Source organism: Phytophthora ramorum (genome assembly GCF_020800215.1).
Source record: "Phytophthora ramorum isolate Pr-102 chromosome Unknown Phyram_PR-102_s0009, whole genome shotgun sequence".
NCBI lineage: Eukaryota > Oomycota > Peronosporomycetes > Peronosporales > Peronosporaceae > Phytophthora > Phytophthora ramorum.
In genome coordinates, this window is record NW_027150655.1 from 523,198 (window position 1) to 547,965 (window position 24,768).

At 55.9% G+C, this 24,768-nt stretch overlaps 12 protein-coding genes across 12 annotated transcripts; 7 read left to right on the forward strand and 5 right to left on the reverse strand.

The window, feature by feature from the left end:
* Window positions 1-265: 265 nt before the first annotated feature.
* Window positions 266-3,126, reverse strand: KRP23_9885 (uncharacterized protein; the record flags this gene model as incomplete). Its single annotated transcript, XM_067895496.1, has 3 exons — window positions 266-2,293; window positions 2,356-2,961; window positions 3,031-3,126. 3 exons carry the CDS (start codon window positions 3,124-3,126, stop codon window positions 266-268), a joined length of 2,730 nt encoding a protein of 909 aa, XP_067741707.1.
* Window positions 3,127-3,427: 301 nt separating this feature from the next.
* Window positions 3,428-4,693, forward strand: KRP23_9886 (uncharacterized protein; the record flags this gene model as incomplete). Its single annotated transcript, XM_067895497.1, has 1 exon — window positions 3,428-4,693. The coding sequence occupies one exon, from the start codon at window positions 3,428-3,430 to the stop codon at window positions 4,691-4,693; it is 1,266 nt and encodes a 421-aa protein (XP_067741708.1).
* A 321-nt stretch (window positions 4,694-5,014) lies between these two features.
* KRP23_9887 (Proteasome subunit beta type-6) lies at window positions 5,015-5,671 on the forward strand (the record flags this gene model as incomplete). Its single annotated transcript, XM_067895498.1, has 1 exon — window positions 5,015-5,671. The coding sequence occupies one exon, from the start codon at window positions 5,015-5,017 to the stop codon at window positions 5,669-5,671; it is 657 nt and encodes a 218-aa protein (XP_067741709.1).
* Window positions 5,672-5,874: 203 nt separating this feature from the next.
* On the reverse strand, window positions 5,875-9,369 carry KRP23_9888 (Protein SAV; the record flags this gene model as incomplete). The annotated part of the gene is made up of 1 exon (XM_067895499.1): window positions 5,875-9,369. One exon carries the CDS (start codon window positions 9,367-9,369, stop codon window positions 5,875-5,877), a length of 3,495 nt encoding a protein of 1,164 aa, XP_067741710.1.
* Window positions 9,370-11,698: 2,329 nt separating this feature from the next.
* Window positions 11,699-12,175, forward strand: KRP23_9889 (uncharacterized protein; the record flags this gene model as incomplete). Its single annotated transcript, XM_067895500.1, has 1 exon — window positions 11,699-12,175. One exon carries the CDS (start codon window positions 11,699-11,701, stop codon window positions 12,173-12,175), a length of 477 nt encoding a protein of 158 aa, XP_067741711.1.
* Window positions 12,176-13,512: 1,337 nt separating this feature from the next.
* KRP23_9890 (uncharacterized protein) lies at window positions 13,513-14,698 on the reverse strand (the record flags this gene model as incomplete). Its single annotated transcript, XM_067895501.1, has 2 exons — window positions 13,513-13,794; window positions 13,877-14,698. The coding sequence occupies 2 exons, from the start codon at window positions 14,696-14,698 to the stop codon at window positions 13,513-13,515; spliced, it is 1,104 nt and encodes a 367-aa protein (XP_067741712.1).
* A 934-nt stretch (window positions 14,699-15,632) lies between these two features.
* KRP23_9891 (Ammonium transporter 1) lies at window positions 15,633-17,165 on the forward strand (the record flags this gene model as incomplete). The annotated part of the gene is made up of 1 exon (XM_067895502.1): window positions 15,633-17,165. One exon carries the CDS (start codon window positions 15,633-15,635, stop codon window positions 17,163-17,165), a length of 1,533 nt encoding a protein of 510 aa, XP_067741713.1.
* A 736-nt stretch (window positions 17,166-17,901) lies between these two features.
* KRP23_9892 (Ammonium transporter 1) lies at window positions 17,902-19,449 on the forward strand (the record flags this gene model as incomplete). Its single annotated transcript, XM_067895503.1, has 1 exon — window positions 17,902-19,449. One exon carries the CDS (start codon window positions 17,902-17,904, stop codon window positions 19,447-19,449), a length of 1,548 nt encoding a protein of 515 aa, XP_067741714.1.
* Window positions 19,450-19,710: 261 nt separating this feature from the next.
* On the reverse strand, window positions 19,711-20,640 carry KRP23_9893 (uncharacterized protein; the record flags this gene model as incomplete). The annotated part of the gene is made up of 1 exon (XM_067895504.1): window positions 19,711-20,640. The coding sequence occupies one exon, from the start codon at window positions 20,638-20,640 to the stop codon at window positions 19,711-19,713; it is 930 nt and encodes a 309-aa protein (XP_067741715.1).
* Window positions 20,641-21,654: 1,014 nt separating this feature from the next.
* On the forward strand, window positions 21,655-22,397 carry KRP23_9894 (uncharacterized protein; the record flags this gene model as incomplete). The annotated part of the gene is made up of 2 exons (XM_067895505.1): window positions 21,655-22,098; window positions 22,188-22,397. The coding sequence occupies 2 exons, from the start codon at window positions 21,655-21,657 to the stop codon at window positions 22,395-22,397; spliced, it is 654 nt and encodes a 217-aa protein (XP_067741716.1).
* A 268-nt stretch (window positions 22,398-22,665) lies between these two features.
* KRP23_9895 (FK506-binding protein 1) lies at window positions 22,666-22,992 on the forward strand (the record flags this gene model as incomplete). Its single annotated transcript, XM_067895507.1, has 1 exon — window positions 22,666-22,992. One exon carries the CDS (start codon window positions 22,666-22,668, stop codon window positions 22,990-22,992), a length of 327 nt encoding a protein of 108 aa, XP_067741717.1.
* A 120-nt stretch (window positions 22,993-23,112) lies between these two features.
* On the reverse strand, window positions 23,113-24,711 carry KRP23_9896 (uncharacterized protein; the record flags this gene model as incomplete). Its single annotated transcript, XM_067895508.1, has 5 exons — window positions 23,113-23,397; window positions 23,471-24,152; window positions 24,243-24,293; window positions 24,379-24,489; window positions 24,569-24,711. The coding sequence occupies 5 exons, from the start codon at window positions 24,709-24,711 to the stop codon at window positions 23,113-23,115; spliced, it is 1,272 nt and encodes a 423-aa protein (XP_067741718.1).
* Window positions 24,712-24,768: the final 57 nt, after the last annotated feature.

Below are 24,768 nucleotides of genomic sequence, written 5' to 3' on the forward strand. Positions count from 1 at the left end.
CGTACCTTTATGGTTGTGGTAAAGGGACTCAGCTGCAGGGAATCTTGTATCAAACCACTATATGTCTGGCATTGGGCCAAGCATCAGGCTCCGTCGCGTCACGCGATACCTACTACAACCACCTACGCACAGTAGGAAGCCTTCCGAGTGATCGAATCGGCTGAAGGACAGGGCGGAGGCGGATATCTAGCCAAACGCGTGAGAAAGTGGAGTCTCAGCTGTCTGTGAACTGGAAGAGGACAAGTGATTGGATCGTTGAGAAAACTTATTGTAAGTGTGATGCGGATGGGTGGGCTACGCCTTGGACTTCACAATAACTCTTCTCGTCCATGTAATACACTTCTCCACTATTTGTCGGCTCCTGGGCTTCGTAAAATAAAGCACGTGCAAATTCATCTGCGTCGTTCGGGAAATATGACTCCTTCTCTTGACGTTCACCTTCTAGCTCGTCCGTGTTAGTCGATTCTAGTGTTGAATCGGCTCCATGTGCATTTAGCAAATGCGATTCACCGTCTTCAGGAGCTTCGAACAGCGGATATTCGCTGTCGTGCCCATCACTATCCATAACAGCACCCGTGGTCTCCACGCCAGCAGAAGGTGGGGTTTGCTCCTCATTTACCAATACAGTGTCTTCAATATGCGCCTCCGGGCTTTCTTCATGCGCATCTTCATCCAGCTCCACGGTTTCCACATCCTTGAAATGTAAAATTTCCTCTGTCCTGTTGATCTCTGGTTTAAGCTCCGCTGTCATTCCGCTGATTTGAGCCTCATCAGCCCTGAGATCTTCTGTACCTGCTGCGTCTTCACTTGATACCGAGCTGGCCTCGGTGGCTTGATCGGGAATGAAAATGGCAGGTTCTTCAGTATACGCTTCCTCTGTTGTGCTTTCAAAAGACGCAGCAATATTCATATCGTAGTCCTTTGACACGAGGTCATCCGTCGAAGTATCTTCAGTAGTAGCTTCACCTGGAACGTCAAATTCATACAAATTTCTTGTCCTTTCATCATGGTCGACTTCCACGATGCGTAATGCATCAAGATCATCACGGTTGCCAGTTCTCAACTCCACATTTTTGCCATCACTCGAGAACGTAGCAATATGACCATCATATGTGTCATCAGCCGAAGTTTCTCCTTCAGGTGGCTGCTCCACGTTTGAAATACCTTCTTCAATAACGACCTCGTCAGAAAGGAGATTGGCTTCTTGTTCCGCTACCAGCTCGACCACATTTGTCAGGAGTGCTGAAATTGTACTATCCACGTCTTCCACCTCAGCACTCGCGATAGTTACACTGTTTGTTTCCGAAAAAGTCGTGTCTCCAGCAGGAATTTCTAGTGCCATTTGTCCGTTGCCTCCTGCATCCTTCAATAGCTCGGGGTCGCCCTCAATTACTCTTTCTTCCGAGTGCTCCCTCTTTTTTTCTGCCAGTTCACTTGCTGAAACAAGGAGCTCAATCCTATCGTAAGGATAAGCATCACCAAATGTCACTCCATCACTCGATTCTGCGGTCAATTCGCTGACTATTGCCGCTGGTTCGTGACTAGGCTCTGCCATCATGCTCTCTCTTGAAGAATGAGGGGCAATACCATTGCTACTCGTCGCTCCATTCGCATCTTGTGAAGCAGCACCGTCGTCACTTGGTCGAGGTGTTGGCCCTGTTTTCATGCGTTCTTCACGGGGTGATTTCGCATCCCTTTCACCGGTCTCAGGAGGTTTTTTCACGCTGCTCTTCCTCCTTTCACGTTTCCCTTTACTGGATGGTGGTGTCTTCATTTCTACGCTTGCTGTCACTGCTGCTGAACGCGGGCTAGTAATACTTGCAAGTTTCTTGGGCTTCACCTCAGATGAGTTACTGTCAAATTTGAAGCGAGGGCTGAAAAATGGATCTGTAGGGGACAATTGTGCAGCTGAGATCTTGCCCTCACTTGGCTCAGTTTTCTTCTTCTTCTTCTTGCTTGCACTGGGCGGGCTCTGTATTTCAAGTGGTGGCAAAGCTGAAAGCGGAGCTCTCGACAAAGCATCGGCAATGATGGCACGAGGCGTGGGGATCTGTGAGCCGCTGTGACGGTCTTTTTCCTTCACCAGCGGGCTCGGCATTCGGAGCGTTCCGCTTCGAGGGCTCAAGAGTAATCTTGAGCCAGCTTTACTTGGGCTCTTTTGGTCCCGGCTAGCAGAGCGCGGCCTTACTCGTGTTTTGGTAGCCAGTGTGCGCTTCGCTGCGAGATGTGAGTTGCGGATTGTCGTCGTGATTGAGTGATCAGCGCCCAGATACTGCTCCGCTAGGCCAATCCCCTGCAGAAGCACTTCATTAGCCCATAGCAGCACTGCATGTACGTAGCAGCAGTATCTCTTACCTTTTTGTAGCTCGCGACGGATTCAGCGTAGTCCTTCAGGAACTCTTGCTCGACGCCGACGTTGTGGTAGGCGATGCACATGACTGAAATTCGATCGAGTCTGGAGCTGGAGGTGTCTCCTGTATCAGAGGTCGTGTCGGCGATGTGCTTGTCACTAATGAACCCCTCCTGCAGCGTTATGAGCGCTTCTTGAGCGCTCTCTAGTGCTTCCTGGTGTTTACCGAGCTGCGATAGTATAGCGCACATATTCAACTGTGTGTCGGCAGCGTTGCGGACATTCTCCAGCCTTTTTTCAAGCTCCAATGCGCGCTTCAAACTTGTCATAGCAGCGTGAAGTTTCCCTAGTCGCCGATAGTAGCACGCTAGATTGTTGAGCGTCGTGGCTCGCTCGATGGGGTGGTGGCGTTGGGTAAGCACCTCTGCCTTCTTCAGTAGGTCGATCGTCACTGCGTAGTTGTCCTGCTGCAAGAAACTCATGGCCAGTAGGTTGCACATCTCAGCCAGCGCTCGACAGGCTTGGATGACCTCCTCACTCTCGATGCCAAAGAAGTGTCGGCGTAGCACGAGGGCCCGCTCCATGCAGTCGAAAGCCTTGAGATAATTGCCCTGTGTCACCAGCAGCGTGTCAGACACAGCAGGACGATAGTTACCAGTTTCGCTATGACAGACACCTACAGCTCGCTGTTGGTGAACGCATTCTTCGTCGAGTCGGTGCAGCGCCTCCAGTTCTTGTTGCTCCTCCCGAACATCTCGTAGCGCCTTGTCACGCATGATGCCGGCACGAATTGCTGCTGGGATCGTTAAACTCCCAATTCATCTCCGATAACCGTACAGCTAATTTTACCGCCAACGCGCAGTGCCAGAAAGCTGCAATTCCACTGGTCGCCAGGTTGAAGCTCCTGTTTGCGCAAATCGACTTGATCTGTGAGTGAAGGTGAGTCACCACCAATGTCCTACCGCATCAAGTCCGACCACCAGAAAGCCCACAGGCATATTCATGGCGTCTTCATCCGTTTGCTGCTAGCTCATCAGGGTTTGCTATTCGTCGATTTGCCATCCACCGCACACCACTATGACCATCGCGGACGTCGCTCCCAACAGCAAACTCCCGGCTGAACAAGTTCGCCAAACGCTGACGCAAAACTACTCGACTCTGCGCTTCAGGATCGAGTACGGCAACTACCTGTCCAACCACCTGCTGCACGCAGTCGTGGCGCTGCATGAACTTGGCGCTAGCGAGCAAAAGATCGCCGAATACGCCGCGCACTACGCCCCAAGGCTCGAAACCGAGGGCCCGGACCACGAAGACGTCGTGGAGCTAGCCTCCACGCGCGAAATTCTGTCGGACGAAGAAGCGCAAGCACTCTTGGGCAAGCGTCAGCAGTATGATGCACTGCTCGCTTATTATGCTCGGGATGTCAAGAAGCTGGGTGTTGACGGTGCTGTGCGCAAGCACCTGCCGAACCTTTTCAACGGGTTAGCAGGAGCGCTGCTTCACGGTATCATCCAGCTTGGCTACGCGTACCACATTGGTGGTGACCGCCTTGTTGCGGAAGGGCTCGCGTACCAGCACCACTGCTACTTGCCGTTCGACGAGCCGTCGATGCCGCTTAGCAAGGAGCCTCTGAAGCAGTTCACCCGCCAGACGGTGTTCCAAGTGGTCGACGCCGTCACCAGCAACGAGTTCTTTCGATCCGAACAGGACCGTCTCATGTCGATCTCGCCGCTCAAAGACCTCGACATCGGCTGGATCCAGCGCGGCGTCAACGTGTTCTCGTGTCACTCCGAGCGAAACAGCCCCGAGGCGTTTGCGCTCATCTGGAGCCAAGTGAATGAGTTCGACTTCACGTACTTCGACGGGTCGCACGCGCTCGACCTCGTGCTGTGGCTGTACGTCATGCTCAAGCACAACGACTTCATCATTTTGCACGCAGCCACGTCGGCCTGGTCGCTACAGCAGCTCGAACATCTGCTGACTCCGGCGGACATGACAAGGGCGTGGCGCGTGTGGCTGCACGTGGCGATCTCTGCGCTCGTGACCGCTCGCGTGCGCGACTTCCACGAGAATGACTTGTGTACTCCATCGGACGACCTTGAAGCTCGTGCAGACGCGCTGCCGTCGTGGTCGCAGCTCCGTGGACAAGCGCTGGCGATCCAGGGCTTCCCTGACGAGCACGTGTATAAGATGGTGCAGGTGGCGAGCGACCACGCCCACGCCAATTTCAACACCGAGCAGTCGGCGTTTCTCTCCCCTCTGGAGCGCGACTTTGTGGCTCGCACTGCTGCGCTCACCGCCATGGAAGTCCCGTTCAAGCCGTACCGGCAGCAGCCGCAGTGAAAACCTCTCCTCGGTCATTAGTTGAAGTTCATTTTATATTCCAGTTCTCAAAACCTGTCAAATTGAAATGAACCCATATATACGATATGACAGTTCTCCTTACGTTGCAGCAGTAAGTGCTCTCGTTAAGTGTTTTGTTAAGTTTGAAAAGTCGATCAATTTTTTGAAACCGTGTCATGTAACAAGCTCCACACTATCGGAAGTGAAACAGCGGCGTCGCGTTGACTTGTTTTTTGTATGTCGAGAAGTAGAAATTTGTTATACCCGTATCAATCGGCCGCCTCGCCCCCTTCATAAAGATCTAAGCCAAGAAGCTCAAGAATGACCAAGCAGGAAGTGGACGAAGGCTCGTTCCTCAAGCCCGGAGAGGTGGACGCCGGCACGTCCATCATTGCCGTGCGCTTCAAGGGCGGCGTGGTGCTGGGCGCCGACTCGCGCACGTCCACGGGCACTTACGTGGCCAACCGCGTGAGCGACAAGCTGACGCCGCTGCACGACCGCATCTTCTGCTGTCGCTCGGGCTCTGCAGCCGACACGCAGGCGCTGTCCGACTACGTGCACTACTACTTGAGCTCGCACAGTGTGGAGCTGGGACGTCTGCCCAAGGTGGGCACGGCCGCCAACCTCTTCCGCTCGCTGTGCTACAACAACAAGGACCGGCTGCTAGCGGGTATCATCGTGGCCGGGTGGGACCCCGTGAAGGGCGGCCAGGTCTTCTCCATCCCCATTGGCGGCGCCATGGTGGAACAGGACTTTGCCATTGGCGGCAGCGGGTCCACGTACATCTACGGCCTCGTGGACGCCGAGTACAGGCCGGACATGACCAAGGACGAGTGCCAAAAGTTCGTCAAGAAGGCGCTGGCGCATGCGATGGCGCGCGACGGCAGCTCGGGAGGCGTCATCCGCACGGTTACCATCACAGAGAACGAGGTGGTGCGGGACTTCACCAGTGGCGAAGAGCTGCCCTTCTCCATCTAGAGCAGACTCGTCGGTTGGTCTCTGCTGACGTCGATGCTAGAAGCTGGAAGCAGACAGACGCTGGGACGGCCAAGAAGCAAGACAACTGAAGGAATGAAAGTGATGCCGCATTAACCACTGTCTTTTAAGTCTATCGATCACGTTCTCTTGGTCTCTCTGCAGTGCTCAGGTACCATCTTTCCATACATAGGCTCCTGCTTAGCTTAGACGAAGAGGTTATCCATGGCGGCGGCTCCACCGCGTGCCTTTTGTCTCTCGATCTCAGCTGCTTCTGTGAGGTCCTTCATCGTGATCACGCGCTTGCTCTCTTCACGCAGAGCGGCGTTGGCAGCAGCACGGAACACAGCGTCACTGATGGATGTGCTACTGAGGTCGTAACGCTCTGAAAGACGTTGAAAGTCAATGGGCTTCTTGGTGTCGAGCGGGGCCTTGGGCGGGAAGCACGCGCGCCACAGCTTCTCGCGCAGCTTGGAGTTCGGATTCCGCATCTCCACCACGAACTTGAGACGGCGGCAGAACTCGGACTGCACCAGCGTTGAGGCCGCCGACTTGTCCACGTTGGCCAGCAGAATGGTGGTGCTGGGGAACGTGTCCATGAGCTCCAGCAGCCGCATCACCTCCATGCGGAAGCGAGGCGACGACTCCAGACTCTCGAGCGGGATAACGCCTCCCTCGATGTGACTGCCGAACGACTCGAAGCCCGTAAGCACCAGCACGGCGTCCATGAGCCGAGCATCGTCGAACACAGCTCGCAGAGCCTTGCGGGTCTCAGCTGCCGAGTCTGCAGCCAGCTGGCCGAAGTTCACAACCTTAAGCGGGCGGCCGATCTCAAACCCAATGCTCTTGGCGGCGTTCAGCTTGCCAATGCCCGAAGGACCACAGATCAACACGCTAACACCCTTCTGCTGTTTGTTGGATTGACCAAAGTCGAAGCCCCACTGACCGTAAATGACACTGCGCGCCTTCTCAAACTGCACAATCTTGCGCAGTTTGTCCTTCACCGAGTCCTCAACGATGAGTTCGTCCAGCCCGCTCGTGGGCACCACACGGTGATCGAACGTCTTCATGTGCAAGCTACCACGCATCTGCAGCGCACAGCCCGCCACAATGTCGGCTTGCGAGATAACAGGCGATTCACAATTCCGTGAAATGGCCTTCAGGAGGGCCGATAGGATGGCGTTCTTGATGAACCCACCACTGAGCTCGTACTTCAGAGCAATGGCGTCCCAGTCAATGCCAGACTCAGTCTGCAAGGCTCCGCGCATGAGGAGCACATCCCAAATCTTCCGCCGCTGGATGTGGTCAGGTGCCTTGAACTCAAACACAGCCGTAATACGACGGTGCATGGCCTCATCGAGGTCGAACGGTCGGTTAGTCGCAAGGAACACAATACCTTCATATCGCTCGATCTCCGTTAGCAGAGCATTGAGTAGTCTATCGCCTCCACCATCACGCTGACGGAAAATATTCTCACACTCGTCAAAGAAAAGCACAGCGTTGCTCATGTCAGCCTCCCGGAAGAGTCCACGCAAGTCCGCATCGGTCTCCATGCCTTCCTGACGCTTGCCCTGCAGAGACGGGAAGTCCACCAGAAGTACACGCTTTTTCAGGTGGTGTGCGACGGCGTTCACGGTCATGGTCTTACCTGTCCCGCTAGCTCCACACAGTAACAGTACAAGGCCAGCTCCATACGCCATACCTGCCTGCTCCAGCCCGCTCTTCTTACGGTAACTTCGGAAACTCTCGTAGCTCTCCACAGTCTCCAGAATGGTACTTTTGTGCTCCTCGGGCAGTACAACCTGGTCCAGCTGCACCTTGGGGGTGTATAAGTCCGAGCCTTCCACCAACTCATTCATCTCGGTGTCAAGACCAACCACCCAATCCAATACACGGCGGTCCAGCTCCACACGCTGGTCGACGAGATCTCCCGCCGTGGAGTGCCATCGGCCGCGGTGAAGCTTCACAAGACCACGAGTGAGTAGACGCGACGACTTGTAGAAGAAGACACGGTGCGCCACCTGCTCTTGGAAGGTATCGCAGAAGATCGACAGAATCTGGTTGATAATCACACTTTCGTCCATGCGCTGCACAGGAGACGTGTCCACTCCGTCAATCAGGTTCTTAATGACCGGAGAGATAGTCTTGCCAATGAGCATCACAATCACATTCTGTTCAAAGCGGTTGAGTTTGAACTTAGCAGCCAGCTCTTCCAGACGTGGCAGTGGGTGACCGGCCTGCCGTGTGAGAGACAACCTGTGCTGCGTGCGGCGGCTGTGCACGCGTTGCTTGGCCTTCAGTTCCCGTCGGCCGGCCGATGCGGGTGCCGATGACTCCCAAGGCTGCTTCGTGCCTGCCTCCTTCATCTGATCCTTCACACGTGCACCAGACGCACGGATTGCAAACGCCACAACTTGGAAACGGTCCTCAAGGTACTCCAACTGGTTCTCAGGACTGTATGGCTTCAGCTCGCCAGGGTCCATAAGGGAAGACAGTAAGTAGTTCTTGTCGGTACTGGCTTCGGCAGATTTCAGCAACAGGTTTTTGTCGGCCTTCTCCTGGCGTTTTGTCCGTTTGCTATCACTCTTGTACTTTCCAATAAACGAGTACGCAGATGCACTAAGGTCCTCGTTCTCTTCATGCTCCTCTGTCTCACTCTCGCTAGTGCCATGATCGTGCTCCATCGTTTCGTCTTCCTCTTCATCCTCCACCTTGTCACCACTTCGGTCGCGCTTGCGGCCACTGACATGCGAATCCGACGTTGTCGCCGTATCCAGCACTTCACCAAAAGAGATGCCCTCGCCCTTGAGCAGTTCCTCCAACGCCGTCTGACTCACCTTCAACGCCTGGTTGCTCGTCAAATGCCGTCCCAGCAGCACACGCACGCAAATGTTTGACAAGCTCAGCGACGTGCAGTACGTCTCTTCGTCCACAATGAGCGTGCCTTCCTTCACATGCTCGCGTTCATCGTCCCTAAACTCGGCCACGTCCACTTCCGAGAGGCCCGAGAGCCTCTGGCACGTCAGGACTCTGCGCTGCGAGTCCTCGTCCAAGATCTGGCAGCGCACGGCGTTGCTCTGACAGCCCTGCATCACGACCAGCAGTTGTAGCAGCGTCGTCTCTCCAGGCGACAGCTTGTACATGTCGGCCAAGCGGAAGACTCTGGGCAGTCTCTTGTCGGCCTGCTTGGTGGCCGCCAGACGACACTTGGCCAGGTCATCTACATAGTTCTTGAGTCTGGCCAGGAACGCCACGCGCTCCTCCATGTCCTGGCGGTGGGACAGCGTCGTCTTCTCGGTCGTCTGCTCGAGCGTGATGGAGTCCGGCTTAGTCACGCTCATGGAGAACTCCATAAAGGCGATTTCATATAGGAAAACCACCAGGAACTGCATCTCCGAGAACCAGAACCACTGCGAATCGCTCTCCACGGGCAGCCGCGTCTCGTCCCGCGGGTCGCGCTGCATCTCGGGCCAGAACTCGGTCAGTAGTGCGCGGACGAAGCTAAATCGTCCTTCCAGTTCCTTAATAAGGGGTGTGTACTCGGATTTAATGCGCTCCAGGGCCTGGGAGAGCGCCGCAGCCTCGGCGTCGGGCGTGGTCTTGACGCCGTTTTGTTCCGCGGATTTGGAGTCTGTAGGAGCGCTCTCGGAGCCGTTCTTCTTGGCGTTGGGGGCACCACGTTTGCGCTTGCTGGGCGCCATGATGGAGACGAGTGCGCGGGCGAGAAGGAGCGAGGAAGGAGCTTGCACAGGTGCGTCGCTTTGAAGTCTGCACCAGCCAGTCGATACGGTTTTTCGGCTGATGACGTAGGAGAGGAAAGGCATGCTGGATCGGAGGTGACGGGTTTTGACCAATCAAAGTGGACTTCAAAATAAAGTGATGGCCTTGCTTAGTTTTGTCGGTCGTTGGGAAATCCGTCGTCGGAGTGGATCTCAATTCAGGATATCAACGCCTCGAGGATCATGTACATGTGGCACATGTAGTTAGCGTTGGGAAGTCAAGCTAGCAGCGTAATGAAAGTTTATGCTCATCACTGTTGAACTTCGACAGATCTTTGATAATAATGGGACTTTCTTGAATTTAGTACTAATACTAATATGAACTCGGCGTCATATGGAATGAGTCTTAGCTCTTAGTCGTAGTCTTAGTACTAAGCAAATTAGTACTATCGACTACTAATTGGCACTCTACTATCAAACCCTGCTCGAAATGTTTCTTGTATTCTGCATGATACAGCACACATACGACAGTAGTGCAAGTCAATCGCCCCGACTTAGTTCTCGAGCACCACGCGGTAGCGAACGTGACCCTCGCGCACCATATCCAGCCCCTCGTTCACCTTCGACATGGGCAGCTTCTGGATGATCGGACGCACGTTCTTCTTCGACGCCAGCTCCAGCATGTCCTTGATGTCCTGGATGCTACCGATGCAGCTACCGCGGACGCGTACTGCACGCGGCACGATGAAGAACGGGCTGAACTTCACGTCATCGTTCGGGAGACCGACCATGATGAACGTTCCGCGCTTGCGTACCAGGCTCAGGTACAGGTTGTACGGCATGTTGTCGGCGTCGGCTGTCAGGACAAGGTAGTCAACGGAATTGGCGGCCTTCTTCTGGTCGGCCTCGTCGCTCAGGTTGTAGAATTCCTCCGCGCCTAGAGCACGCACTTCCTGCTCCTTACTAGCAGAGCGAGAGAAAGCGACGGGTGTAGCACCCAGAGCACGAATGAACTGGATGGCGAGGTGGCCAAGGCCACCGATGCCCACCACACCAACACGGTCGCCAGCCTTCACGCCCTCCTGCTTCAGAGGCGTGAACACAGTGGCGCCGGCGCACATGAGCGGGGCAGCAACGTCGGATGGGATGTTGTCCGGCAGCTTGAAGGTGTAGTTGTTGTCCACGCGTACGTAGTCGGCGTAGCCACCGTACGACGGCGAGCCGTCAGCGTACGTCGAAGCATAGGTGTATACAGCGTGATCGCAGACGGCATCTTCGCCATCAGCGCAGTCGCTGCAAGGTTGTTCGGGGTTCTTGTTCAGACACGCCCAGACCTGCGCGCCAACGGCGACACGGTCGCCCACTGCCAGTGTCATCACGTTGGCACCGGCAAGCGTGACTTCTCCAACGATCTCGTGTCCGACGACGCACGGGTAGGCAGCAGGTCCCCAACCACCTTCCATGGTGTGGATGTCGGAACCACAGATACCGCAGTGCGAGATCTTGATCTCAACATCTTCAGCTCCAAGCGGGCGTGACTGGTACTGCCAGGGCTTGATTTCTCCCTTGGCGTCAAAGGCGGCGTAGGCGTTCACAGTTCTTGGGGCAGTCGACATAGCGCTTGGACTTGTTCTTAGTTGTGCGCTGCAAAGCAAATTCTGGAATGAATCGAATGATGAAAAGCCTGCTGCATGGTGTGGCGACTAGCGTATCTCTAGTCGGTACGGTACATGTAGCGCCATCGCAATCCAAAATGATGGCGTAGGACTCTTTTGCCTCCACGGTCTGTCCTCGTAATCTCCAGCACTTCATAATCACTGAGACCGCACTCCTCCGGTCGTCTCTTTCGTTCTGTATTGCCAAATGCGGTCAGGATTCCTGACGTCTGTGCGCACTCTCGGGTCATAATTGGCTCGCGTGCTTTCTCGGGAGAGCAAGTAGAGCTATAAAATCACGCGCATCAAAGTTGCCAGATAGGGTATATTCGTCAGAGATTTGGCAGCACTTTACACGGAAATTGGACCCTGATCTACATGGTCATGGGCTACGACAATACGGAGTGCTGCCCATTACCTACCAGGAGCGACTGTCATTTTGCCGTGAGCAAACGTACAATGCAGGTATCACGGTGAAAAAATACATTCGGCTTTTAGATCATGGTTCTTCTTCTGTCGAATTCTGTCACTGGCCCGCAGATTACTCGGCGAGCTCTTTGCCTTTGATAAGGAAAATCTAGAGAGTACAGGCTTGCCCGAGCGAGCCATCGTGCGTGTTCATTCCCGGTTTGCCCCAGTCCACTTCAACCACTAGCATGCAGAACTTCTCGGTAACGCTGATCGCTCTGGCTGGGCTGCTGTCTGTCTGCAGTGGAGTGGACGTGGCAAATTCGTTGCCAAGTACCACCACCGACGCTAGTGGATCGTCGCCCACACTTCAAAGCCCCAGCACTGCTCTGAACGCCACTATCTCGGGCAACAACGTCCTGATCACTCGGAGCAATATCATTGTCTACGGCGATCAAGACAAGCGCGGTCTCGTGAACCTTATCAAGAACATGGTGATGAAAGGCAGCAGTCCACAAGACGACGATGCCCTGACCACGCAGATCATTGCAGTTCTGGGTGCTGGAAACAGCACGAAGTCGGGATCGGACGTCGCTACCAAGATGGTGCCGAAAATCAAGACTGCTCTTCAGAGCCGCGAAAAACCCGTGCAGCTGCGTCAGATCATCGTGAAGCTCACGGAGATGTCGCCGAAGTTCGGCGCACCCGACACCGACGACGCGTAGCGACCTCCCGTGTCTAGACACGCAGTGCGTGTGTCCATCTGCCAATGAATTGCAGTGGACGAAGTTGGCAGGCTAAGCTTAAGCTAAACATCACTCAATTGAAGAATTGCTTCTTCACCAGCGGAACACTTTTCGCTAGATCTCCGTATCATTTGGTACACATGGAACTCGCACTCCTACGACGAGTCTTGTTGTCGTTACGCAACGTCTACATTGCGCCAAAATCCTTTAGCAGTCTACAGCCACGGCGCAGGGATCAAATGAGCTCCTGCCAGCAAACCACCAGCCACAGACTGGGCTGCAATTTGCTCAGCGACCCCATGGGGAGCAACTCCATGAACAGGTTGACCGTCGGCCCATTGCGCTCTACAAAATTGCGCAAAACACAAGCACGTGAGCCTCAGTCACTGCCACTCGCTGCAAAGGCCAATAAATGGTCGCGCACCGCTGCCCAGGAAGCACAACACGTTGCGGTCTGCAGAGAGAGCAAACTCACGTCGTTGCCGAGCTCGAGCTCCTCCTGAATGTACATGTTCGATCGTGTACACTTGTTGCGCGAGCGATGATACGTACAAGACGTACTTGGTTGCTCGCGCAGCACCACCGGTTGGAGCCCGCTATATATGAAGGGCTTTCTGCAGCATGGGGTTCGCATTGCTGTGGCAAATCCGCAATCAAGTGGTGCATTGAACGAATGAAATGGACCGCTCCGCATCAGCTGGAGGATATGTGAACAAGGTGTATCCGTCAGCTAAGCAAGCGGTAGCTCACCGAGAATGCAACCGATCCGAGACGCGTGCTCAGGGACTACAGTTAAAGTTGAGTGCGGACTGCTTCCGAACGATGACAGCCGCAGCAGCTGAGGAACGACCTGACCTGCCATCGGCGCCATGGTTCAAACAGACACGGGAAGTCACCAACTAAGTTTGTTTTGGCCTTTCGAAGTGGAAACTCAATTTCGACCGTACAGTGTCGTCGAGCAAGTAACTTGCTGATCCTGTTTGCGATTTGCTTCTAACTAATCGACGAGACTGGAGCATGAAGCGACTCAAGCGTCCGTTCATGGTGCCGCCCGCAACATCCACCTGGACTCCAAATGCTGCTTTATGATGCCTACTCACTTTGATCATGCTGTTGTCATGATGTGCTCTCTGTCCTTGATCCGCGGTGGGAGCACCATACACTCAAACAAAGGGGTACACGGATCGCCAGCAACATCACCGCATTTCCTCACACCGCACAAAGTCATGGGACAGAGCTCGATTGCACTGCAGCAGCCGCATTCTTGGTACACTTGGTCGACGGTAGTCATGGGCCGCTATAAATACAAAAAGCTCTCACTGCTTTGCCTCCTCTTCCTCCTTGCTTTCGCTTGTCATCGTTTGTGCCTCGGTCTCAGCAGGCTGCGTTTCAGCTTCCTGTTCTTGTTGTTGCTTCGATTCTTCAGGATATTGCTGATCGGTTTCGCCTCGCATCTCGTCGTCTTCCTCCGTGAGCAGCAACTTGCGCTCAGGCTCCTTGGGTGCCTGCGCACGACGCAGCTCCTTCACCTTCTTGGTCAGCGCCTGCACGCGACGCAAAAATCCCAGGTCTTCACGCAGCACGGTTGTGTCCACATGCTGGAAACACACACACACACATCAGAACAAATCTGTCAGCACAGATTCACCTCACAAAAAGAGCACCTCCGAGCCGTCTCACCTCCTCCTCCAGAGACTTCAGCAACTCCTTGTACGCTTCGATGTCCACTTCGTCCTCTGCAGCAACACTCGCCTCCTTGGTCAAATCTTTCTCCTCGGGCACCAGCGGCGGCAAGTTCTCCAGTAGCCCTCCGATTTGCTCGTACAATTGCTGATGCTCAAGCGCAACGTACTCGTTGTACGTGCGCTTCTTGAGGTGCTTGTCCAGCGCCTGTTGCACCTTTTCAACGTCCTTGACGTGCACGAAACCGTGTCCCCAGGGGTATACGACCGTGCAGAAGCCGTCGTCGCGACGGTACCCCCTCAAGTAACCTGCTCCAGCGGGGGTGGCCACCAGGTCGTCCAACCTCATGTCGTTCACGACGTGCTCCTTCCTCAGCACGAAGCCCTCGATAGGCTCGGCGATCCAGCAACGTAAGACCTCGGCCACCTTCTCCTTCAGTTGCAGCGCTATTAGTGGCCGTGTACCACTTTCCTGGTCCTCTTCCTGCAGCTTCGTCAACAGCGGTCGCAGACTCGTCTCCAATTTGCTATGTGTCTTGGGGGCTAGGGGCATCTTGAGCGCTTGGCGTACCGTGGCCAGCAGCTTCCGGCACTTGCAGCTCGGCACCAGCGCCGCGGCCTGCAGCAGGTGCAGACAGCGCGCATCCTGCTGCTCGTACGCGTGGCTCACGGGGCGCAGCAGCGGCAGCAGCAGACTCGAGCGCGTGGGGACGGAGAACACGAGCGTGTTGGCGTCCCGTGCCTTGCGGAAGCAAGCCTCCCGGGTCGAGAAGACTGGCAGCGACGGCTCAGCGACGACGACCTGTGCAGAACCGAACATCTTTCCGAATGAGAATTCCTCAATATACTGGGGACGAGTCAAACAGATATGCCGGACAGTGGGATTGCCATTGGAGAGGATGTACACAAATGTTACACAATGTATCCATCTCGCTCCAATACTTATTGACCGTGGCCATGCTGATCACCAGGTGCTCCCGGCGCGTGTGGGTTCCGGGTCGCGCGCCGTCCACTGCAGCGTCACTATCCCCCGCGGGGCAGAAGCAGTGCCAACAACTCAACCGACCCCGCTCGCGATTTATACAACAGACGACATTTGCTGGTCAATGACCAGTGGTCATACAGGGCAATACCACCATCCACTCGCCGCCTAGCCCTAATATGTCGCGTCACACCAATCCCTGCGCGGCAAGGTTGGCCTAAGGGCGCGTCACCCGACCGTCTGAGGCGGGCAAGGCAACTTGGCAACTTGCATCATGTCTTGCACCATGTCTTGCATCATTCGCCTGGTCCTGCATGGTCCTTGCCTGGTCCTTGCATGGTCCTTGCATGGCCATGGCGCGGGGGATCCACTAGCGAAACCTCCTGCGCATCACGGCCATTCCGGTTCGCCGCCGAGCCCGCACCGGAAATGGCCTCGCCAAACAAGTTGCCCTTTTAATCCGCAGCGATCCGACCGTCAAAGCTTCAATTGACGTTATACATGTGAGAGCTAGCTGTCTACGCGAAGCCACCGCTCTGGCAACGAGAGCGCGCTCGGTCTTTTGCTGCTGCCAAGCGGTCTCACGTCAAGCTTGCAGTGAAAGACCGTTGGAAACGCCACGTTTGTGCATTCCTGGGCGCTCATCCCCCAATGCGCAACTTGTTAGACCATGGCGCTATTGTCCCCTGTACGACGAGGTCGCTGGTCACTCGTTAATTTGCAGCGCAAGACGCAACCGGAACATCCTGGAGACTCGACCGACCAACTGGCGATGCTGCGCTCTCCAACCACCGCGTGCTTCGCATTGCTGGCCGTCGCGGCGCTGGTCGCTACGGTGTCGGCGCAGAGCAGCGAATCCACCGCCTCGTGTCTGATCTCGCAGTACTTGGACTCGGCCACGGGCGAGTGCGTCGACTACGAAAACCAGGGCGAGAAGGCCGGCGCCGACTACGGCCAGGCCATCGACTCGGGCAATACCGCCTGGATGCTCACGGCCAGTGCCTTGGTGATGATCATGACGCCCGGCGTCGCCTTCTTCTACGCCGGCCTGGCCGGTGAAGAGATGGCGTCCAACACCATCATGATGTCGTTCGTGAGCATGGCCATGGTGACGATCCAGTTCTGGGCCTTCGGCTACTCGGCCGCGTTCGGGACGCACGGCGTGTTCGGGTGGGCCGGATACAACCACGTGGGGGGAACGCCCAGCGCCACCTACGGCACGGGCATCCCGCACATTCTGTACGCCTTCTTCCAGACGCAATTCGCTGCCATCACGCCGGCCGAACTGAGCGGCGGCATTGTCGGCCGCATGAAGTTCGGCACATACCTCATCTTCATTTTCCTGTGGACGTCCATCGTCTACGAGCCTTTGGTGTACTGGATCTGGTCGCAGAAGCTGGACGACACGTGGAGTATCACGCCTAGGGGCTGGGAGGGCAGCATGGGGGCGCTCGACTTTGGTGGTGGCACCGTGATCCACGTTTCGGGTGGATTCGGCGCTCTTGCTGCTGCTCTCATGGTCGGAAAGCGCTACAACCACGGCGAACCGGTCAAGCCGCACAATGTCCCGCTCGTCATGATCGGCTGCACCTTCCTGTGGTTCGGTTGGTTTGGCTTCAACGGCGGCTCGGGCGGTGCTGCCGATGGGATTGGCGCCACTGCTGCTATCAACACGCACCTGGCTGCTTCGGCTGGTTTTATGACGTGGGTCCTGCTCGAGTACAGCATTTCTCGTAGCCTGGACCCGTGCGGAGCTGCCAGCGGCGCCGTGGCGGGGATGGCTACCATTACCCCCGGCTCGGGATACGTGCTTCCGTGGGCGTCGCTAATCTTTGGCGTCGTCGGTGCCGCCACGGGATTCTTCGCGGTGAAGCTCAAAAACCGCTTGCGCTACGACGACACGCTCGACGTGTTTGCTATCCACGGTTGCGGTGGCTTCATGGGGGGCTTGTTGACCGGCCTCTTTGCGACTTCCAAGGTGAATCCGAGCATCAAGGGCGGCGCGTTCTACGGTCATGGCATGCAGTTTGTGTATCAGTTGGTGGCTAACTGCGTGGCTGCGGCGTATGTGTTCTTTGCGACCTTGCTCATCTTGATTGTGCTGAAGTACACGATCGGCCTGCGCATCAACGAGGAGAAAGAGGCGAACGGCATTGACATTTCATACCACGGAGGACTTGCTTACGATTACAGCCACCACGGTGACTACAGCGAGCACGGACCGAAGACTGTGCAATTCAAGCCCCCGGAGACGTCGTTCGAGGCCGCGTTCATGAAGCCAGCGGACGCGGCCGAGCAGGTCTAAGGAGTGTGTGAGTAGTTTGTATCATGGTTGTCTTCTGGTATTCAACACAGTATTATTTGCACATTATCCCTTTCGAGCGGAGGTGGTGCTGCTTGTCCATGATTGTATCGCCTGCGAATTCATTAGATCGAAGGCAATACCAATAAACAGACTCGGGCAAGTCGGACGCGTGCAGGCAGTGTTGAAGTTGATGCACACGAACCTTCTTCAAATGGATGGAGCACCAAAACTGGAGAGAAGTTGTGCCGTACTTGAGTACAGTAGGTATGAGCACTTGCAGTGTTTGCGCGGTGGTATTAGCTGGTCAAACTTAAATGAGAGTCCTTCGTCTGTATGTTTCCCCCCCAGCGACCCTGACGCTTTCACATGCCTTCAACAGCGGAAACGTGTGGACACCAAGTGCAGCCACGTGAGGCCAGTCCTGATCTGATCAACAACACTGACGTCGCGCTACGTGTTCACAGGCGAGCGGGGGATCCGATGTTGGAGCAAATGGCACACATTTGGTGAGGCCCACAACTGGCGCGAGGTCGAAACGTCCACACACTCGCCAACTAGGCATGAGGAACGCGTAGTCGGTTCAGCAAGTCGCTACATCCTCTTGCTCTGGGCCCCGAGTCGAACATGGCCATAGGATGTCAGGCCCTGAGACTGTCTTCTGTTGTTCACTCTTTAATTTGCCGAGGACGGCCTAACTGGCATCGACTAAGCCATCAATCTGAGCGATCGTCTCGCAATGCTTCGGCCGAATTGGGCTAGGACGGCGTGCATCGCGTTGCTGACTGCTGCAGCGTTGAGTGCAATGATCTCGGCTCAAAGTGGCTCCGGGTCAAGTGCCTCGTGTCTGATCTCGCAGTACTTGGACACGGACATGGGCGAGTGTGTCGACTACAAAAACCAAGGCGAGAAGGCTGGCACTGACTACGACCAGACCCTCGACACAGGCAATACCGCCTGGATGATCACCGCTAGCGCGTTGGTGATGATCATGACGCCCGGTGTTGCTTTCTTCTACGCTGGCCTGGCCGGTGAAGAAATGGCTTCCAACACCATGATGATGTCTTTCGTGAGTATGGCTCTGGTGACCGTCCAGTTCTGGGCCTTCGGGTACTCGGCGACGTTCGGATCCCACGGAGTGTTTGGCTGGTCGGCGTACAACAACGTTGGGGAAACTCCGAGTGGCACCTATGGTACGGGTATCCCGCACATCGTATTCGCCTTCTTTCAAACCATGTTCGCCGCCATCACGCCGGCCGAATTGAGCGGTGGTATTGTGGGTCGCATGAAGTTCGGCACATACCTCATCTTCATTTTCCTATGGACGTCCATCGTCTACGACCCACTCGCACGCTGGATTTGGTCGATGAAGCTGGACGATTCATGGGCTCTTTCTGCGCTGGGCTGGGAGGGTGACATGGGGGCGCTCGACTTCGGTGGTGGCACCGTGATCCACGTTTCGGGTGGATTTGGCGCACTCGCCGCGGCCCTCATGGTCGGGAAGCGCTACAACCACGGAGACCCGGTGAAGCCGCACAACGTGCCTTTGGTCATGATTGGTTGCACCTTCCTCTGGTTCGGCTGGTTCGGCTTCAACGGAGGATCAGGAGGCGCCGCCGATGGAATTGCCGCCACCGCTGCTATCAACACGCACTTGGCAGCCTCGTCGGGTTTCTTGACCTGGGTGATCCTTGAGTACAGCATCTCGCAGAGTCTCGACCCGTGTGGAGCTGCCAGTGGCGCTGTGGCGGGGATGGCTACCATTACCCCCGGCTCCGGATACGTGCTTCCGTGGGCGTCGCTAATCTTCGGCATTGTAGGCGCAGCCACGGGATTCTTCGCGGTGAAGCTCAAAAACCGCTTGCGCTACGACGACACACTCGACGTGTTTGCTATTCACGGTTGCGGCGGCTTCGTGGGAGGCTTGTTGACCGGCCTCTTTGCTACCTCAGAGGCGAACCCGAACATCAAGGGTGGTGCCTTCTACGGAAACGGAATGCAGTTTGTGTATCAGTTGGTGGCTAACTGCGTGGCTGCTGCATACGCCTTTTTCGCGACGCTGGCGATCCTCGTCGTGCTGAAGTACACCATCGGCCTTCGTATCGCCGACGAGAAGGAGGTGAATGGCATTGACGTGTCGTACCACGGCGGTCTCGCCTATGACTACAGCCAACACGGCAGCGACAACAGCACCAGGCTCAAGGATACGAGTGCGGCTGCCTACACGCCCATGGCTTCGTCCCCTGAGGGAATGTCTGCGGCGAGATCATCGGTTCCGAACGTCTAAGCCCCCCCCCCCCCTGCCCTCTCCTTTTTCAACTACTTCGCAACACCTCAACTTGAACCTTTACGAAAACGGCATTTGAATCCAAGGCAGTGTCGCGTAGTTGGCTTCATGCACTCTAAAACGCTTCCAGCGAACGACAACTGCATTTTCTCAGCCGTACACTAAAAACTCTGCACGTGTTGAATAACGCAGTTTTGATTCCCCACCACGAGTCTCTCGGAGTTCATTCTAAACGGACTTGGCACGGCGAGCTTTGTCTTGCTAAACCCATTCGTTGGCGTAGGCTCGACGAGCGTACTGCGGACAGACGTAATCCCACATCTCGAATTCCTCGTCAGTAGTATTTGCAGTGCTTGGGTCCGAGTTGCCAGAGTCGTTCCGTCCTTCGCTGGTATCCGAGCGAATGGAGTTTGTACGCGTTAACACGCTGTGCGAAGACACTTCTCCATTGCATGCACCGATCACTTCCTTTGCAAAGTGAGGGTGGGGAGAAGTGAAAAAGTCGCAGCAGTTAGGAATCACTCGCTTCGTTGGAGGAGTTGGTCGTAGCCGCGGGAGTCTTGCTGAGGCCGTTGCCGATAAAAGGTTGTCTTCTAACTGGCTCCCCTCTGAAGGCTGCGTCGAAGCCGGCGCGGACTCCAAGTCGGTTGAAGTGGTATCACACTCGGAGAAGCTGGAGTGATGCCGCTGGTTCCCCTCGATTCCGTGCACGGAAGAGGCCTCGGAGTTCGAGTCTGAATCTCGTCGAGACGCAGACGTCTCGTCCTGATTATTATCTTCATCGTTTTCGTCGTCTTCTTCCTCCAGCAGCCTCGTCAGCCTGGTCGACGAAAATGCCGAGCCATACTCCGAGACTGTCCGGGCCTCGGATACACGCCAACGCTCCTCATCTTGTTGCTGTTGTCGGTCACTTCCTTTGCCTATTTGGCTTCGCTCACTGTCCATCATGCTCGACGATATCCTCGAGCTGCGCTCGGACTCGGTCCAGCACCGTGACGAGGTCGAGCACTCGGTCTGCCCAGGTTCCTGGTTGCTCTCGCCCTTGTGCGTGTCCTCCACTTCGCTCCTCTGGCGCTTCCTAGACCACGTCGTCAAACCGGAGGACAGCCGAATGTCCGCGTAATTGTGGATCATCTCGTCCACGAAGCGCCGCGTCTTCCTCTCGAAGAGGATCCGCTGCAGACTTCGCATTGAATACAGTGCCACATCCACGTCCCCAAAACCTGCAGAGGCTTCCTCCCGTGCGCTTCCTCGAGGCAGGAGGCTTTCGAAAGTGACTGCCAAGCCGCGGGTGCCGAGCGACAGGCTCAATGCTGTAAACGGTTAGCATTTTTTCTAGGAAACGTCTCGACCAGCGTGGCGTGAACTTGATAAGAATAGAGTTTCACCATATCCTGGCGCGATATACACTCGGTTGGTGGCAAGGCTGGCCGAGTGACCCTCCGCGGACAGTCCAGCGCGCGGAAGAGCGCTTGCTGGTTCCCCCGGCATTTCTCAGTGAGCGCCAACACCAGCAACAGCGCGTCGCGGCGGCTCTGATTGGAGTCACGGCATGACGCAGTGCACTTCTGCTACAAGACGGGTGCACGCAGCTCGGTCACCAAGGGACTTGCTCGCGGGTGTATGATACCCTTAGCGTTATCTTGTCTGGACTTGCGCCTCGTCTTCATGTATCTGTCGCGTGCGGATCCGTCCAAGGCGGCGGCTGCGCTTTTGGCTCGCTAGCTGGCTTCAGATCGAGTCCACATGCTGGGCGAGGAATTCTGGCGCGGACACAACAGGATGGAGAGTGAGCTCTGCCGTTCCAAGCGATAAGAAAGTAGTGCAGGTCTGCGGCAGTCGCTCGTGACACTTGCTGAAGGATCCATCCAGGCGTTATCAGACTCGGTCTCCTCTAAATGTGGACTCGGGAAGCGATTCACCGAGACTATGCGCATATCCAGCAACAGGGCCCTTGGAATAGCTCTGCACGATCCCAGGAACTGGGACGTCGAGCAATGGCACGCTCGGTATTTTTAGTGCTCGACACTGCAGACTCCAGGATCGAGAAAGGCAGCACTGCTCCCCGGCGCTCATTCCCCAACTCTGCTCCAAGCACCGACCAACTCAGCCCGCCTCGAGTCGATAGTCAGCAAGGTACGCGGCCTTGCCGAGCTGCCGAGCCGCTGCACAATTCTCACCTCGTTGATTCCGCCCCTTTTTCAGATGCCTACTGCCATGGAAGACGCTACCAACAAGGCGCGCAAGTGCATCAACAACCCCAAGATGCTCATCACGTACCTGTGGTTCAGCACCATGCTGTTCGGCTTCATGTACGCGATCGCGGCAATCGTGGCGGCCGTTAACAACGACGGCGAAGGCGAGAGCGACTCCAAGTCGCTGGGTTTTGTTGGCATGTGGGCGATGATCCTCATCGTCGCGCTGTCGGTCGGAGGCACCATGGTCATGCGCAAGCACCAGACGCCACTGGCCGTGGGCTTCCTCATCGGCGTCGTGCTGATGATGTCGTTGCAGATGTTCTCGCTGTCGATCATCTTTGCTGGTGCCGCGTACCTTGCCCGCATCGAGCGCGCCAAGGGCGACGGGCACACGAACGTGCACTCGAACGAGGCCGGCTCCGTCTTCTCCTTCTTCATGTTCGTCCTCTACGTAAGTACTATCATCCTGCCGTGCTAGACGTGCCAATTCCCTCGTTTGTGAATTGCAAACTGACCTGTTTGTTGGTTTGATCTTCGCAGGCCATCTTCACCATTGTCCTGGTGCGTCACCGTAACATCGTGATCAAGGAGGGCGTGAACCTGGACCCGAACGCCATCAACAACACCGATATTGAGAAGAACCCGGCCGGAACGGTGGGCACCTCGACGACCACCACGGCCACGTCTCCGCGTGTGATCCGCACGGACCTGGACGTCCCCAAGCCGCTGGCCCCGCCTGTGAGCGTCTAAAACGCGCGACACAACTCGAGCACAAACCATCACCAGCGAAACAACAAACACTAATAGCAACCAATGCAAAACAAAACAAAAGTAGATCGACATCCAGATTCTTTCGTCTCCATGTTGAAGCCATGTCAGACGTGGCATCCGGTACAATCGGACTTCTGATTGGCTCTCACTGCCTACTTATGGCTTACTTTCTTTCGCGGCATGAAGTAACGCTCCCTCACTTTGGCTCACTCTCGCATCCGACACACAGACACCAGAGACAACAGCCATGGGCTTCCAGATCGACACCATCAAGGCCGGCGACGGCGTGAGCTTCCCCAAGCCGGGCCAGACCGTGTCCGTGCACTACGTGGGCACGCTCACCGACGGCTCCAAGTTCGACTCGAGCCGCGACCGCGGTCGTCCGTTCCAGTTCGAGCTCGGCGCCGGGCAGGTCATTCGCGGCTGGGACGAGGGCGTCGCCAAGATGAGCAAGGGCCAAGTGGCCAAGCTGACGCTGCCCCACGACTACGCGTACGGCGAGCGCGGCTACCCGCCCGTGATCCCGCCCAGGGCCACGCTCATCTTCGAGGTGGAGCTGCTGTCCTTCAACTAGACCGTGACCCCTCCCCTTTGGGCCCCAAGAGACTAAACATGCAAGTTGTGTAGGGAAAGAATCAGAGTCGAGCCGACAGAGCTCTCTGTGCAATACAATACGACGCGCCCGAGCCTTTGTTTAGTTTGACTTTAGCTGCTTTTTCGTGGGGTTTTCGTGCTGCTGACGGATTTGGTGGAGCAGTTCGCGACCGACGCTGCCACGCGTGGGGGGAGGCTGAGGTGGTGGAGGCTTGGTGCTGGGTAGAGGAACGTCGGAGGTTGCGATGGTTGAAGTGGTGAAGAAAACGTGTGGTTTGCTGCTCTCGACGGGCTGCGACCACATGGAGTTGAAATATTTCTTGTCGGGGCGATGGACAGGCCTGCACGTGGCTTCGGCTGCCATTTTGGCACGGCGAGAGTGCTCCTGAAAATTTGAAATCAAAGGTGAGAGTGAGGTGGTCGTGGACAAGACGGAGATTCAAGCACAGATTTCTTACGAAGGCGTGGACTTCAGGAGTGGTTGGTGAGCTGGTGACTCCGGCCGGAGTGAAAGGGTCGTCAAGTGCTAGCGCTCGAGAGTAGGGCACCCCCGTGATGCTGCGGCGAGATGCCGTGTTGCTGGACACGATCGTGCTGGTGAAGGGCCTCTCCCCAACCCATTTCTCCGGGCTGTGCAGCCGCCACTTTGGGTGAGCAACGTACTCGGCAGTCGTTGGGGGAAGAGGAGTAGCTGTGCCACCGAGAACTGTCGCTCTCGAGCCATGTGCGTTCCAGTACAGGCGGTCGTACACGGCGCTTTTGCGTCTTCGTCGCTCGACGCTGCCCTCACCGTCACTTCCTGCATCTTCCTCGGCCTGGTTGACTTTCTCGGGTGACGGTGGACAGTCTGCGGTACAATTGGATCTTCTCTGTGATCCTCGCGAAGCTCCGGAGCGTTCATGTTCACTGCTCGTGTTGTTGTCTGCACAGATAACATCCTCGACGAAGTATTTCGCACAGGACAGCGGCTTGTTCTTGAGGAACGCCATCGGCGGGTGGATCTCCTTGTGCTTCTCGCGAGTCTTCTCGAAGTTGACGATGCGTAAAGCGTACTTCTCGCGCGGCATTTCAACTTGCGGAGATTCGAGGCGGCGAATATACTTCCCACCGCCTTTGTAGATCGCACGAGGAGAGTACTGGCTGTTCAGACGACAATGAGGTATGATAGCATGCACTGGTGAGGATACACTCGAGATAAACGTCGCCCAACCTGCATGCGATCCGACGTACCCACTCTTCACTACGCCTCCGTGCTCCAGTTCTTTCTTTCTAATGCGAGGACTACATGTAGTATGGTCAAACGAATCGAAAAGAAGCGATTAGCCGAGCACGAGCACCGCAATACGTCAATATGGTGCGATCGCACACGTAGGTCTTCGAGTTCCCCTCTTTGGCGTAGTCTTTGCCCCACTCTTGGGCTGGTGCTTCCTTGATCCAGTCGCTTACACGCTCCAAATACGAGCCGTGCATCTCCTTCCTGTTATAATAACCAACGTGGCAGAAGCAGCACCGTCAGACGCAATTCCACGGGTTCAACACGGCAGTATTCGCCTCACATCGTCTTCCCGTAGAGATGCTTCGCTTGGCGTTCCTGCGCCTCTCGCGACAATGGCGCGCCATTCTTTTCCGCCTGCTTCTTCCTGGCTGCCTCTTGTTCCGAGCGCGTCTTCCGCCACCTCATCACGTCGAGCGAGAACATGGCTGCATGAACTGCCAGACTCGCCTATATTTTTAGGCAAACGCACGCATTTTCACA